This window comes from Callithrix jacchus, chromosome 7 (assembly GCF_049354715.1).
Source record: "Callithrix jacchus isolate 240 chromosome 7, calJac240_pri, whole genome shotgun sequence".
Classification (NCBI taxonomy): domain Eukaryota; kingdom Metazoa; phylum Chordata; class Mammalia; order Primates; family Cebidae; genus Callithrix; species Callithrix jacchus.
This window is the reverse complement of record NC_133508.1, coordinates 156,017,591-156,031,706: the sequence shown is the minus strand read 5'-3', so window position 1 is coordinate 156,031,706 and position 14,116 is coordinate 156,017,591. Positions and strand designations below refer to the sequence as shown.

At 42.4% G+C, this 14,116-nt stretch overlaps 1 protein-coding gene and 1 long non-coding RNA gene across 8 annotated transcripts in view; one reads left to right on the top strand and one right to left on the bottom strand.

Annotated features, from left to right (window-relative positions):
* The window catches only part of SPAG17 (sperm associated antigen 17), a 275,909-nt gene that overhangs the window by 248,048 nt on the left and 13,745 nt on the right, over positions 1 to 14,116 (top strand). For all 7 annotated transcript variants that reach the window (XM_035252595.3, XM_009001977.4, XM_009001979.4 and 4 more), the window contains 4 exons: positions 4,621 to 4,757; positions 6,470 to 6,654; positions 8,386 to 8,446; positions 11,333 to 11,477. In XM_035252595.3, coding sequence (XP_035108486.3) covers positions 4,621 to 4,757; positions 6,470 to 6,654; positions 8,386 to 8,446; positions 11,333 to 11,477 — 528 coding nt within the window. The remainder of the gene's footprint in view (positions 1 to 4,620; positions 4,758 to 6,469; positions 6,655 to 8,385; positions 8,447 to 11,332; positions 11,478 to 14,116) is intronic.
* On the bottom strand, positions 6,757 to 10,459 carry LOC118143109 (uncharacterized). The gene is made up of 3 exons (XR_004727293.3): positions 10,334 to 10,459; positions 8,907 to 8,941; positions 6,757 to 7,831 (listed from the first exon to the last, which is right to left on the bottom strand). It is a non-coding gene; the product is annotated as an uncharacterized LOC118143109 (long non-coding RNA).

Sequence of the window (14,116 nt, the reverse complement as noted above, 5' to 3'; positions counted from 1 at the left end):
AATTGTCGGGGTCGGCAAGGTAAAAAATGTGGCCATGGGACTTTCTGAGGTGGAAAAGGTGAAGACGTGGTGTGATCAAGAATCAGATAGGACTGGGTGCTAGATGGGTCATCCAGGTGGTGTCATCGGGAAAGATTAAGTGGGGGACCCTCTCGGGTGTTAACATCACCAGGGAGTAAAGGGAATGATGGAGAGTGGCCAGTGACAACCACTTGGAGAGGTAGTAACTAACACAGTCTGATGGCACAAGCTTCAACAGAACAGAGCTTTGAAGGAGGAAAAATAAACTGTTTTGAAATAAGAAGGACACCTACTGCAACCAACCCCAGGCACTGAGGTACTTGAGATAAGGGGCAGTAAGATGACTTCACTGTAAATGGAAAATTAAATTTTGATGTTAAAAAGTTTAAAGAAATTCAGAGTAGTAAGGAATTAACACAAAACAGTGGAGAAAGCTTTATGGGAGGAGTGGTCTTGAAAAATAAACAATTTCATAGATCTTAAATTTCAGAGGTGAGTCACCTATGACTACCTTCATTTTTTTTTTTTTTTTTGAGACGGAGTTTCGCTCTTGTTACCCAGGCTGGAGTGCAATGGCCCGATCTCGGCTCACCGCAACCTCCGCCTCCTGGGTTCAGGCAATTCTCCTGCCTCAGCCTCCCAAGTAGCTGGGATTACAGGCACACGCCACCGTGCCCAGCTAATTTTTTGTATTTTTAGTAGAGACGGGGTTTCACCATGTTGACCAGGATGGTCTCGATCTGTTGACCTCGTGATCCACCCGCCTCGGCCTCCCAGAGTGCTGGGATTCCAGGCGTGAGCCACCGCGCCCGGCCCGACTACCCTCATTTTACCTAAGGAAACCAAAACCTGGAGAAGTCAAGCTGTATGTAAAATCATACAGCAAATTTGTGACTGAGCCAGAGCTAGAAAATGAGTTTCAAGACTCCCAATTATCTATATTTTATTACATTACATTTTAGATGTAGGGAAGAGTAAAGCATATTTATTTTATTATTTCATTTGAGATGGAGTCTTGCTCTGTCACCAGGCTGGAGTGCAGTGGTGCGATCTCGGCTCACCGCAACCTCCACCTCCTGGATTCAAGTGATTCTCCTGCCTCAGCCTCCCGAGTAGCTGGGACTACAGACATGCCCCACCACGCCTGGCTAATTTTTTTAGTAGAGAAGTGGTTTCAACATATTGGCCAGTCTGGTCTCAAACTCCTGATATCAGGTGATCTGCCTCCCTCTGCCTCCCAAAGTGCTGTGATTACAGGTGTGAGCCACCACTCTCGGCCTAAATATTTTATTTAAAATAAAATGAATATGCTGAAAAGCTTGAGGGAGAAATGAACAGGAAATCAGTGTATTTAGTAATAATACAAGATGATGTCTGCCAAATGCAATAGAGTCAGCGAGAAGGTTTGGACTCGCAAAACCAAACGTGGGTTCGGTGCTCACCGTGATGATACTGCACGGAAGTGCCCCCAAATCCTGTTGTGGCTTAGCACAGCCGGTTTGTGGGCCTGTGGATGTCCATGGCAGCTCTGCCCCAGACTGGTACAAACCAGGGCAGTTTATCCCAGGAATGGTAGTTGTTAACCATTCACCAGCACACCTCCAGCTGCAGGTAAGTTTCAGGTATATTCCAAGAAGGCCACACTGTAGGAGCTAAGGAGCCACCACTTCAGGCAAGCTGTCCTCATAGCAGAGCGTCAAAGCTCAAGAGATGCTGGCGGAAACACGTGCTGCCCCTCACAGCTTCTGCTCAGCCTGGCCTACACTGCCGTCTACACACACCTTTGTTGGTTAAAGCAAGTCCCATGGCCAAGCTCAAAGTCAATGAAGCAGAGAATCACATTCCACCTACAGGGAAGCCATTCTGAAAGGGGAGGTAAATAATTGTGAATAAATAATCCAGCCTTGCTCAGCATGGTAACAATTAACCACTACCGGTTCTTCAGTTGGTTATATTCAGACGAATGCACTAGTTGGACTGTACCCATTGTTTATGCTAAAGAACCCCTGTGTCAGCTGGTAATCAGCCACTGCTCCAAGCCCCTCGAGGACTCCCTCCCCCATGACCCCTATCCCTGCAGAAGCCCTAGGCTTCTCAGCGGAATAATCATCTGCATGTTTTATGGGAGGCAGTCTAGTATAGTGCAGAACTAAGAGTACAGGCTCTACCTCGGTTCATATCCTGGCTCCTTGTGTGACACTGAGCACATTATTTAAACCCTCTATCTCTTCCTATTTCTCTTCTGTAAAGGGGAGATAATGGTGTGTACATCACAGGGCTGTGAGAATTAAATTAGTTAACATATGTAAAATGCTGAGCACAGTGTCCAGCTCATGATACGCTCCATACCATATTTACTATTCATAATAAAAGTATGAGCAACAAATGCGTGCTTATTAGACTGATGCATGCACACAAAGCAGTAGTACACATATGGCAAGGATATGAACAGAACCTACACCAAGCCAATAGAATGGTTGCCTGTGCAGGGAACGGTGATCAAGGGAATAAATGCATTACAACACTGACCACTGAGTTCCATTCCCAGAGATTCTGATTCTGTTTTGGTCAGGAATAGGTGTTTTCTGGCATGTGGACTGGAAATCTCTATTCTTCCAAAAGCAGCCCAGGACGCTTAGATGCACACATGTGTTTGGGACACGCCGGGTAGTAAAAGGAGCTGGTTCTTCCTGGATCCAACACACTTTGGTCCACATTCCAAACATCGGTTAAAAAAGGGAGACTACTACTCTATTAGTTGGAAATTTTCAATTTACAACCCTGAGAATCAAAACTCAAACTCACTTGGACAACAAAAACAATAAAGGAAATGTGTTGGTGCCCAGAAGCAAACGCAGAAAGTGGCTGTGGTGCCGGCCCACGCGCATTTGGCTTCAGGCTCTGGCTTTCCAGGAGAGTATGTGTCCGATTGCCTTTTCCTCTCCACATCCTCTCTGCCTCCACCGTGACCCACCCCTACTCATTCCCGTTTGGTTTTGTCCTCTCCTACAAAGGACAGGCTACGTCGATGTGGCAGAGATCATGAGCATAAAGGCTCAAGATTCTGTCTTCCAGATCTGTAACCTAGTATGCAAGATGGGCTTATCCCTGACCTCTTCAGTGGAAATATTCAGGGAAGGGCCCTCATTGGCTGGGCTTTGCTCCTCACGGCCGGGACCAGGGATGCCTTGGAACCAGATGCCTGTGGTAGGAGTGCACTTAGAGATGGAGGATGGGAAAAATGGTGAGCAGTCCAAGATTATAACTGCCACAACTTCCTCATTCAGATGTAAAAACAAGTGTGGCACTCACCTGCAGATCACAGGCACGCAAATATTGGTCCCCTTCCTTTTCCTCTCTTCCTGATTTGAATGCAGGAAAGGCTTTTTAACCACCCTGATCTCCAATACAATTCTTATTTCCTCCTCCTGGATCTGTGGAACAAAGACACACAGCTGCTGCTGCATGGATCTCCTAGACTTGCTCATTCCCTCATGCAGCTGAGGAACAGAACAAGTCCCTGAATTTCATGATCTGAAGATTTAATTTCCTGGCTTAATTTAGCTATACTTACTAAACCATTTTTTAGAACTATAAATATAGTAGTAGAATCAAATCCTTGGGAATCTTTTACTCATTAGTTTTAAGAAATCCTTCAGAGCTAATGTTTTATTGTGTTACATCCCGTTGATTTAAGAGAAAGAAACTTTAAGTCCTAGGTATAATTCAGTTTATCCTAGGAAAGCTATTGGCTTCTTAGAATCTTATATTTCTCATTTATTGAAAAAAAAAAGGATGCTAATAGCATCTGTACTGCCCACCTTATAGGGTTGTTGTGAGGACAAGTATTAGGTTAGGCATGTAAAATCACTTTGTAAAATGAAAGGACATAAAATGAGAATTAAAAGAAGACTTTTCTCATTTTAAATAAGCTCTTTAAACTAAAAATAGAACTACAATTTGACCCAGCAATCCTGTAACTAGATATACACCCAAAGGAAAAGAAATTGTTCTACCAAAAAGACACACTCACGTGTTCACGGCAGTCATGTTCACAACAGCAAAGACACACAATCAACCTCCATCAATGACGGACTGGATTTTTTAAATGTAGTACATATACACCACGGAACACTATGCAGCCATCAGAAGAATGAAATCATGTTTTTTGCACAAACATGGACGCAGCTGCAAGCCATTATTCTAAGCAGATTAATGCAGAAACAGAAAACCAAAAATCATATGTTCTCCCTTGGGTAGGAGCTAAATCTTAGATGCTCACGGGCCTAAAGAGGGGAAGAAGAGACACTGGGAACTCCAAAAGGAGGGAGGGAGGGAGAGGGCAGGCGGCAACACTCCCTACTGAGTCCTGTGTTCACCGTTTGCACAGCATGATCATGCAGTATACCCTTATAACAAACCTGCAGTAACTCTAAAAGAAAAACTGAAATCAAATAAAATAAAAATAAACACGCTCTTTGAAAAGCAAAGAGGAAAAGTTTCCAAGTTGGTTTATGTTCTTATACACTGTGTTATTACTTCAAATGTGTCTTTGAATGAAATGTCCGTGTGGCATGATTTAAGCTTTCTGTCTGACAGAACCAGAATCTTTGGAGCCCGTGAAAATTCCAACCCAGTCCTTGCTGCAGGACGTCACAGGACAAGCGAAAAAAGGACGAGTGAAGCTGCCTCGTTACTTGCTGAGTTCCAAGCCGAAGTCTCGACCTCTCGCAAAGGTAAAGTGGACACGGAACAAACTCCCCAGAGCCAATCAGCATGTGATATAATTCTTTATTTTTTATTTCTTTTCAATCCTGCTCCTTCTGTAGATTTTATATAATTCGGACTCATTGAAGTTACTAGTTTCCAGCCACTGCGTACTGCAATTGACCATCTCCACAACTCACCAATGAAGGTCTTTAAACTTCCGTCTCACACATGGAAACGGAGGTGGTGCTTTGCTGGAGCTGATTCATACGGGCTCCTGACAGAAATTTTATGAGCCACTTATCAAACCACAGATAGCTTGAAATCAGCCATGCTGGGATACTTGCACCACAAAATTAGTAAACACTAGAAATCAGAACTGTTTTCAGAGAGCCAGTTTACCAGCGCACTACAACAGGCTGAGGGGATCTTGACCACCATCGCCATGACTCTTAGGATAAAATCCAAATGACAGTATGAGGACAAGCCACAGCCCCATTTGCTTCTTCACCCTCACCCCGAGTCAAACTCACAATAATTCAGCTGTTGTGGATTTCTCTTCATTCTTTAAAAATACCAAGCCCCTTTCTTCCTTGGAGCCTCTAAAATTAAGATTCCACCCAGTTTTATTGGGAAACCTTCTGAAGCCCATCAGTTTTGATAATTATCTTTCTTTTTTCTTTCATAGCACACGGTGTTCATCTCCATCACAGAATTTATTGTAACATAGACGTAGCTGACATAATCACAGTACATCTCAAACGTTAATGTGCATATGAATTACCTTGGAAACTTGTTAAAATACAGATTCTGACCCACTAAGTCTGGTGTAGGGCATGAGATTCTGCAGTTTTTTTTTTTTTTTTTTTTGAGACGGAGTTTCACTGGTTACCCAGGCTGGAGTGCAATGGAGCGATCTCGGCTCACCGCAACCTCCACCTCCTGGGTTCAGGCAATTCTCCTGCCTCAGCCTCCAGAGTAGCTGGGATTACAGGCACGCACCACCATGCCCAGCTAATTTTTTGTATTTTTAGTAGAGACGGGGTTTCACCATGTTGACCAGGATGGTCTCGATCTGTTGACCTTGTGATCCACCCGCCTCAGCCTCCCAAAGTGCTGGAATTACAGGCGTGAGCCACCGTACCCGGCCGAGATTCTGCAGTTCTAACAAACATAGGAACAAATTCCCCACAGCCAATCAGCGCTGGTGTCAGCACTGCTGATCTGAGGAGTAATAAGGGCAGGAGCAGTGGTTCCCAAAGTGTAGATGCCTGACCAGCAAAATTGCCAACCCTGAGAACTCGTTATAAATGCAGATTCTTGGGCCCTACCCCCAACCAACAGAATGAAAAACTCCAGGGGTAAAGTCAGAAATCTGGGTCTTAATGACTTCTCCAGGAGATTCTGATGGATGCTAATGTTTAATGACCACTGGCACAGATGAAAGGGCACAGACTCTAGAATCAGGCAGACTTGAGTCTGAATCTTTGCTCTGCCGCTTAGCACTTGAACAATTACCTGTGTTTCAGTTCTCTAAACTTGACTTCCTTATCCTTAACACAAAGCCTAAAATCCTTCCTCACAGGGCTGTTGTAAGGATTACATGAGATGTAATCGTTGATTTTACATCTCATGTAATCCTTACAACCAAAGTTATTTTGGTTGTAAGGTGACAGGGACTTTTTTTTAATCTTGGGAACTCCAACTAGAACAATTTTATTAATTTTTCCTTAATGCAAAGGTGCAAGATTCTGTCGCAGGAAAAGTGAACACATCCTCTTTTGCATCTGCTGCCATTAACAATGCAAAGTCACCCCCTTTTGGGTTCCATCTTCTCCCGTCATCCGTGAAGTTTGGAGTGCTTAAGGAAGGACATACCTATACCACAGTCGTAAAGCTCAAGAATGTTGGAGTGGACTTCTGCAGGTGAGGCCAAGGGACCAAAGGTCTGCTCAGGTTTCCTTCCCCTACACTGACACTTGTCTTGGGTCAGCTACATCAGTAAATGTTGATTGAACTGAACTGGAATCTCCCTGCATCTTCACTTTATTCATTCAGTCATTTGCACACTGATACATTCAAGCATTCATTCATTAACAAATCAGTGAGTTCCCAATTATCCGGTAGCTATTTCCTTGCCCTCCCATTCGTCATTATCCATACTTCAGTGAAAGCAACTCACATTCCCAGCTCCACTAGCTAAAAAAAGGGAGGTTGTACGAGTGTTACAACAACGAATGCCCATTATTGGAAAGTCTTTTTCTCAAATCCACTAACTATAATAATACCAGCTGATGTTGGTTTGCACTTTATGATCTGAAAAGCACTTTCGGTTACATTGTTTCTGCACAATGGAGGCAAGGACTTTAGAGACTACTATAAAGGAGAAACTGTGTAACTTGCTTTAACTTCCTGTAGGCTGCCAGAGGGCAACTTCAGATCTCTTCAGTCCCACATACTTCGCTTTACTAATGGTTTGTTTTTTGTGAAATTTCAGACCCTTCCATTGGATCAATAAACCATATACCTCGATCAAACTATCCCCAATTACAGAATGTCCACTATTCTATTTTGAATTAAATATAAGCATGTGTATTACTTGTGGAATGTCTGTTCCATGTGGAATGTATGTTTATTTCAATTGCAATCATTTTCAGAGCTGAGTGGTAAGTCCTTCAAGAATGTTTATGATTCTGGATTCAGGATGGGAAATCAGAAGAAAATGATGGAAGTATCCAGTTTGGAAGATCCCTGTCCCGTTTCAGTTCTTTCAGCTGAGGCAAATCCCCAGCTTCAGGATTGACCTTTGCTTCCTGAGTAACAGTGTGACGAACTCAGGCCGCCAAATCACACTTTAATTGTTTTCTAGGTTGTTGCCAACAAAGTGGGTGGGGAGAAATGGAGTCAGCCTCAAACTAATAAAACTCATTCGTGCGGGTCCTGTCGCTCCAGTATACAATTTTAGTTCCGGAGATTTCGCTCCTCCGCTTGTTAAATTCAGCCGCTGTAGAGCAGACAGCAAGGTTGATGGTAGAAGAAGCAGGGTGGGGTAAGAGTGAAGGGAGGCTTTCCTTGGCATTTTAATTCACTCCAGGTCTCTAACCTTCAAGCAGAACCCACAAACCACAGGAAGGGAGAGAGATCAATAAGCACCACGTGTGAGCTCGGGGCTTTTCAAGTTCTTCTACATTTTCTGAGCCTTTCTGTTTCTCCTCTCCTCAAACATGCAAACCCCATACCAAAACAGAGCAAGGCTGGCTCTCATGCTCCACTGCCTTCCAAAAGAGCCTTTATTCTTCAGCTTAATGACCCGGCTGCCAGCATTTGCGTTCATGCTAGCGGCTACGCTGAAATGCACACACCAGCCAAACAGTCCCACTGCCCAAGCTCGGGCTGCTCGTCAGCAGCTAATAACGAAGGGTTGGAACCCAGGTTGGAGCCCGTTTTACGCTGATGAAAACTGATGGAAAGGCAACTGTGAAATGGGCCCCAGCTTCTTCTCCCAGTTGAATATTAAGGTTGTTTTTCTAATGGTACGGACCCCCGGCTCCTGGGTAGCAAATATGAACACCTTTCGTATTTTACAACACCCCAGCTTATTCATTGCTCATGTTTTTCATTATGGCATAGATTTATTTTCATCTTTCTGCCTCGTAGGTTTAAAGTGAAGCAGCCCCCACCCAGCACAGGACTGAAAGTGACTTACAAACCTGGACCTGTAAGTCCTGCATGTCATCTGTTGTGTGTGCTTGCGTGCATGCAGGCGAATGTGGATATGTTTCCAGCAAAGTGGGCTTTGAGATCATCCTGCCCATTCAGTTTAAACTATGTATAAGTCTAATTTTTCTAATATCGTAAGCAAAAGATTTCTGGTAGTGATAAAATATGTGGCTTGATGGCATTCATTCCATGTAGTAACCATGAGACGGATTGTACGCAAACACAGTTAAACTTCCAGCTATAAAAACAATTCTGAAGCTCACCTCACTTGTCACAATATTATAGTTATGTACCATTGTATAAAAACTACCTTTTAAAAAAGTAAATCCTTATGCAAAGTGAAAAATATTTTGGAAAAATAATTATTTCATTCTTTCTATCTTATGTAAATCTGGTTTGCTCTCTAGGTATTTCCAGAGAATATGATTTAATACACCACACTAAGAAATCATACTTACCAAACTCATCAGCTGCCTCATTTCTCCAAAGAGCTCTGAAAATACAAAACCAAAAATGTCAAGCTGTTCTGACTCTATTCGATACATCCTCCAAAATGGCGCGTTTAGTAAAAAAATAAATACATATTCCACTTTAAATTATAATTTCAGAAATATAGGATGATGCAAACATAAGTTCATCTTACAATATAATAAAGTCACATTTGTAAGTCTTGATCATGCGTCGTCTGGCGGCTTGAATACCCCTTTCACTTCACACTTCACTCAGCAAACTCTGAGTTCCTCCCATATGCCATTTCAAGTGCCAGGGCACAGAGGACGTTAAAAGTGAGTAAGACACGTAAGAAGCTTACAGAGCCAGGTACACAGCGGGTACTCAAGCGATGTGCGTCTGAGTGACAGAATGAAGAGAGTAAGACGTTCGTCACACATGGGAAAAATGCATGGGCCTCTGAGAACAGTGAGCAAAGGTATCAGTCCTGGTAACAAGCAGCCAGTGCTCCCTGAGTTTGAGACTCTTAAAGCAGCCCCAGTTACAGGCTCATACTGAAGGGTCAGTTTGGTATAGTGGCTTCTTGTCATGACTACGCCATCAAGCAGTACAGTTAATGTTCTGAGCCTTGTTTTCCTCATCTGTAAAGAGGGAGTTCAGACCACATTATTTCTTGGCCCCCTTCGAGCTATAATATGCTCTATAGAAAACGTATATTATACAGGCTGCAACTCCAAACAGAGACATTTTGAGATGATATCCACTAATTCATGAGTACGGTTCTGAAGTCATTCCTCACTGTACTGTGTCAAGATTCCAGAACCTTCACAACATAAGGCAAAGACAGAAATCAAACAAGCATTTCTTCCACTGTCCTGGGAGGTTAACACATCACATTTTAATTTAAAGTAGGGATTATGCCAAAAGCCAAAATGAGTGTTGGGTCAACCTTTATGGGTAGTAAAAACACAGCATGTAGTCTTTGAAGCTCACTCTATACTATAAGGTTTTTTAATTTATTTATTTTTAAGTTTTTGATAGTAGGTTTTGGCTCTGGCAAAAAAATATAAACTGTAGACTTCCCCATACGTAAATCTAACCACTGTTCAGCTTGGTTAGTTGCCAACACTAAATGAATCTGCTCAGAGGCTGGGCAGACCTGTATGAAGGCAGTATCCCGGCTCTCCTGCTGAATCTCATCATCACCCAGCCCTGCTCTGACCGCTGGTCTTGGAGGAGAAGGGTCTGCTGTTGGATACCCTCCAGGATGCATACCTTGAGGAGTACATTGTCGAAAAAACTGAAACATTTTTCAATTCTATTTTTAAAACTATATTGAAGAAAACATTCCATTTGTATCTAATTGCTTTTCATGTGGCAGTTTCAGATTTATTTTTTTCCGGATAACTGTTCCCAAGTCTGCTTTTTAACCCACCTCCTGGAGACGCGACTTAGAAACATCAACAGCTCTCCCTTTGCTGGCTGGTGTTCTCACCCACGCCTTGCCGTGTTCCTTCTTTGTTCTGTATCAGCTTCCTTTGCTGGTACAATCCTGTTGCACGGGCTTTCAGAACGGAGCACTTTGCATTTAAACTAATTTTGTCTCCCTCTAGTGGCTTCATGACTTTATGCATCCTGCGTTAGGAACACCCTAAAGTCGTGCTGGTCCAGCCCACCGCCCAGGACGGCTTTGGCCTAACACAAATTCCTAAACTTTCTTAAAACATGAGGTTTTTTTTTTGCGATTTTTTTAAAGCTCCACAGCTGTCTTTATTGTTAATATATTTTGTGTGTGGCCCAAAACAATTCTTCTTATTCTAATATGGCCCAGGGAAGCCAAAAGATGGGACACCCCTGCAAAGGTGTAGGAAAGTTATAGAATTCACCAAGCCTGTTAAATTAATTTTTTTTTTTCTTGAGAAAGAGTCTTGCCCTGTCACCAGCCTGGAGTGCAGTGATGCAATCTCAGCTCACTGAAACCTCCGCCTCCCGGGTTCAAGCAATTCCCCCACATCAGTCTCCTGATTTATATTTATATTAGATTAAATTTATCTTTATTTGCAATAGTCCCTATTGCAGATATTTCACTTCTGAAAGTCACTACCGACATTCAAAAACAATTAGGAGTATTGCAAAATTTTGCCTTCAGTTCCATTTCCAATAACCTGGCATTTAGCTTCCTTATGCTTTTTCCTAAATAGCACCTGGTTTGCCCCTTCAACAATTTACCCTGAATCCCCTTTATTCAATGGAATTCTACCTTCATTATGAAGTAATTCTGCTGAATGCTTACAATAACTACCATTTATTAGTACCAAATTTATAGATGAAGAAACCAAAGGTAAGCAAGTTTAAGTAACTTGCCCAAATTAGTGTTAAAAGCAAGGTTTGAACTCAGAGGTGTTGGGTCCTAAAGCTACTTTGTGTCTTGTAGGTGGCAGCTGGTTTGCAGACAGAACTGAATATAGAGTTATTTGCCATGGTTGTTGGAGAGGATGGGACCAAGGGATCAGCACACGTCTCTCACAATATCCAGATTATGACTGAGCATGAGATTCTGTTCCTACCTGTGGAAGCAAATATCCTTTAAAGTTCAACTTGAGTAATCATATATAGCGCAGAAATTACACGGGTGAGGAAAACGTGGAAGTCAAACTGCATCTCTGTTATTTCTATGTTCAAAATCATAAAGTTAAATTCATTTCTGTAAGTAAGCAGCTACGTTGCGAGTAAAACAGAAAGAAAGAAAAAAATTAAGGCAAAGATTATCTTCATCTTTGAAAGCACCTAGCCAAGTCTAAAAAATACCTGATGTATAGTATATGTTCAGTAACTTCAGGTTGACCAATATAAATGTTATTGGCTCTCTATGGAATATCAGACAGATAGTAAAAGAGCAAGTCTCTATCACAAAAATAGTATAATTTTTTGGAAAGATAGGAGATACTTTCTTATTATCTTTAAAATAAGAAGTTGGGTATTCACTGAATTTTGCATACATTCCTCCATATCAGTGCTCCAGCCACACGGATATTAGATAGATACCAAGTACCTATTGCCTCCAAGGTACTGCATGAAATAGTTTATCATCTATAAAAATGGATAACTGGGCTCTGTCTGAAAAGATGTTATATAGTCTAGTAGCAGAAATAAAGTATTCACATCTCATTCCTATTTTGTACTTCTCCAGTGGCATGAACTGTGTACTGCTTGTGTTATAGTTCTGTCTTTATTGGATATTTGAGTTGGATGTGATAACTTGATTGAAGGGAACTTTAAGTACAAAGAATGAACAAAACCATGGCAACAGGAAAGCCCCAGGTGTTTGGAATGATTGGCAGGGAGTTCAACGTGCCAAGAGCTTGAGTATTAGGAATGTAGTGGGAAAGTAGGTTGGTGTCAAGTTGTGAAAGATCTTAAATCCTTGGCTCCTATTTTATTATTTAAGCAGCAGTGAACCACTGCAGATTCCTGACCCTATGGGTGATAGGATCAGCATCACTTTATTAAGATGAATCTAGTGTTATTGTGCAGGACATGTCGAAGGGGAGCAACTGGATGTGTAAAAGAACCATTGAAAGTCTTCCTAAATGGACCATGCATAAGAACAAGAGCCACGGTGGGGTGGGGGGAGGGCAACAGTCAACATAAAAGAGGGACATGGGCCAGGCGCGGTGGCTCAAGCCTGTAATCCCAGCACTTTGGGAGGCCGAGGTGGGTGGATCACGAGGTCAACAGATCGAGACCATCTTGGTCAACATGGTGAAACCCCGTCTCTACTCAAAATACAAAAAATTAGCTGGGCATGGTGGTGCGTGCCTGTAATCCCAGCTGCTCAGGAGGCTGAGGCAGGAGAATTGCCTGAACCCAGGAGGCGGAGGTTGCAGTGAGCCGAGATCGCGCCATTGCACTCCAGCCTGGGTAACAAGAGCAAAACTCCGTCTCAAAAAAAAAAAAAAAAAGAGGGACATGAACGAAAGACATGGTGGGGGAAGGAAACTGCAAAGTCTGAGGTGGAAGCCATTGATGGATGCAAGAAAGAGGACAAAGAGTTCAACCACAGAGTTTTGGGCTGAGGTAATGAATCATGGCTGTGAAATAGTAGATCTCAACTGAGAAGCCAGAACTGAAGATGTAATAATTTTATTTTTTGTTTTTTGTTTTTTGTTTTTTTTTTGAGATGAAGTTTCTCTCTTGTTACCCAGGCTGGAGTGCAATGGTGCAATCTCGGCTCACCGCAACCTCCACCTCCTGGGTTGAGGCAATTCTCCTGCCTCAGCCTCCTGAGTAGCTGGAATTACAGGCACGCACCACCATGCCCAGCTAATTTTTGTATTTTTAGTAGAGACAGGATTTCACCATGTTGACCGGGATGGTCTCGATCTCTTGACCTCGTGATCCACCCGCCTCAGCCTCCCAAAGGGCTGGGATTACAGGCGTGAGCCACCTCGCCCAGCCAATAATTTTAAACGTCATTTACACAGAGGTGATGACTGAAGGTAAGGGCAAGGAGCAGAAATTTTGAGTCTGTTTAGGGAGCAGGAGGAAGAGGGGCCAGTGGAGGCAAAAACAGCAATTAGAAGAACATGAAATACTTGAGAAGACTTAGGAAGAATTTCAAGGAAAAGATAGACACAATTAACAGATGCTATTGAGATGACAAAGAAAATTCAGATTTGAAGTGTTAAATTTGGTTGGGACAAAAACTAAATTGGAAAAAGTAAAGAATGACTGTATTAAGAAAGCAGAAACATTAGTTACGGCTATTCTTTCAAGAAAATTTAGAAAATAGCAAGAGAATATGGTACCTCAAGCATGCAAGAGAATATAAGAAGGATTTTCAGTTTAGCGCATACTATGTATGATTGTAGGCTGACGAGTGTGGAACAGTAGATGTACAAAACATATGAATGAATAGAAGTAACTGAAACTGCAATATCCAAAATAACAAAAAACAGAGCTGAAGGGCTAGTCTTGGCAAGAAAGAAGCTAAGATAGCTGAGGATTCAGACATTCTGAGGTGAAGGAGAAAGTTAAAAGAACGTGTGTCAGATGACACTGATGTCAGTAAATTGAGTTCATTGGTTCATCTGTGTTTTCAAAGATGCAGAAAGCCCCGCCTTCATGTAGCTTACATTCAGTGGGAGGACACACAATACACAGAGTAAGTAAACCATAAACAATGGCAGTAAGTACAGTGGAGGGAAGGAAAGTCCTC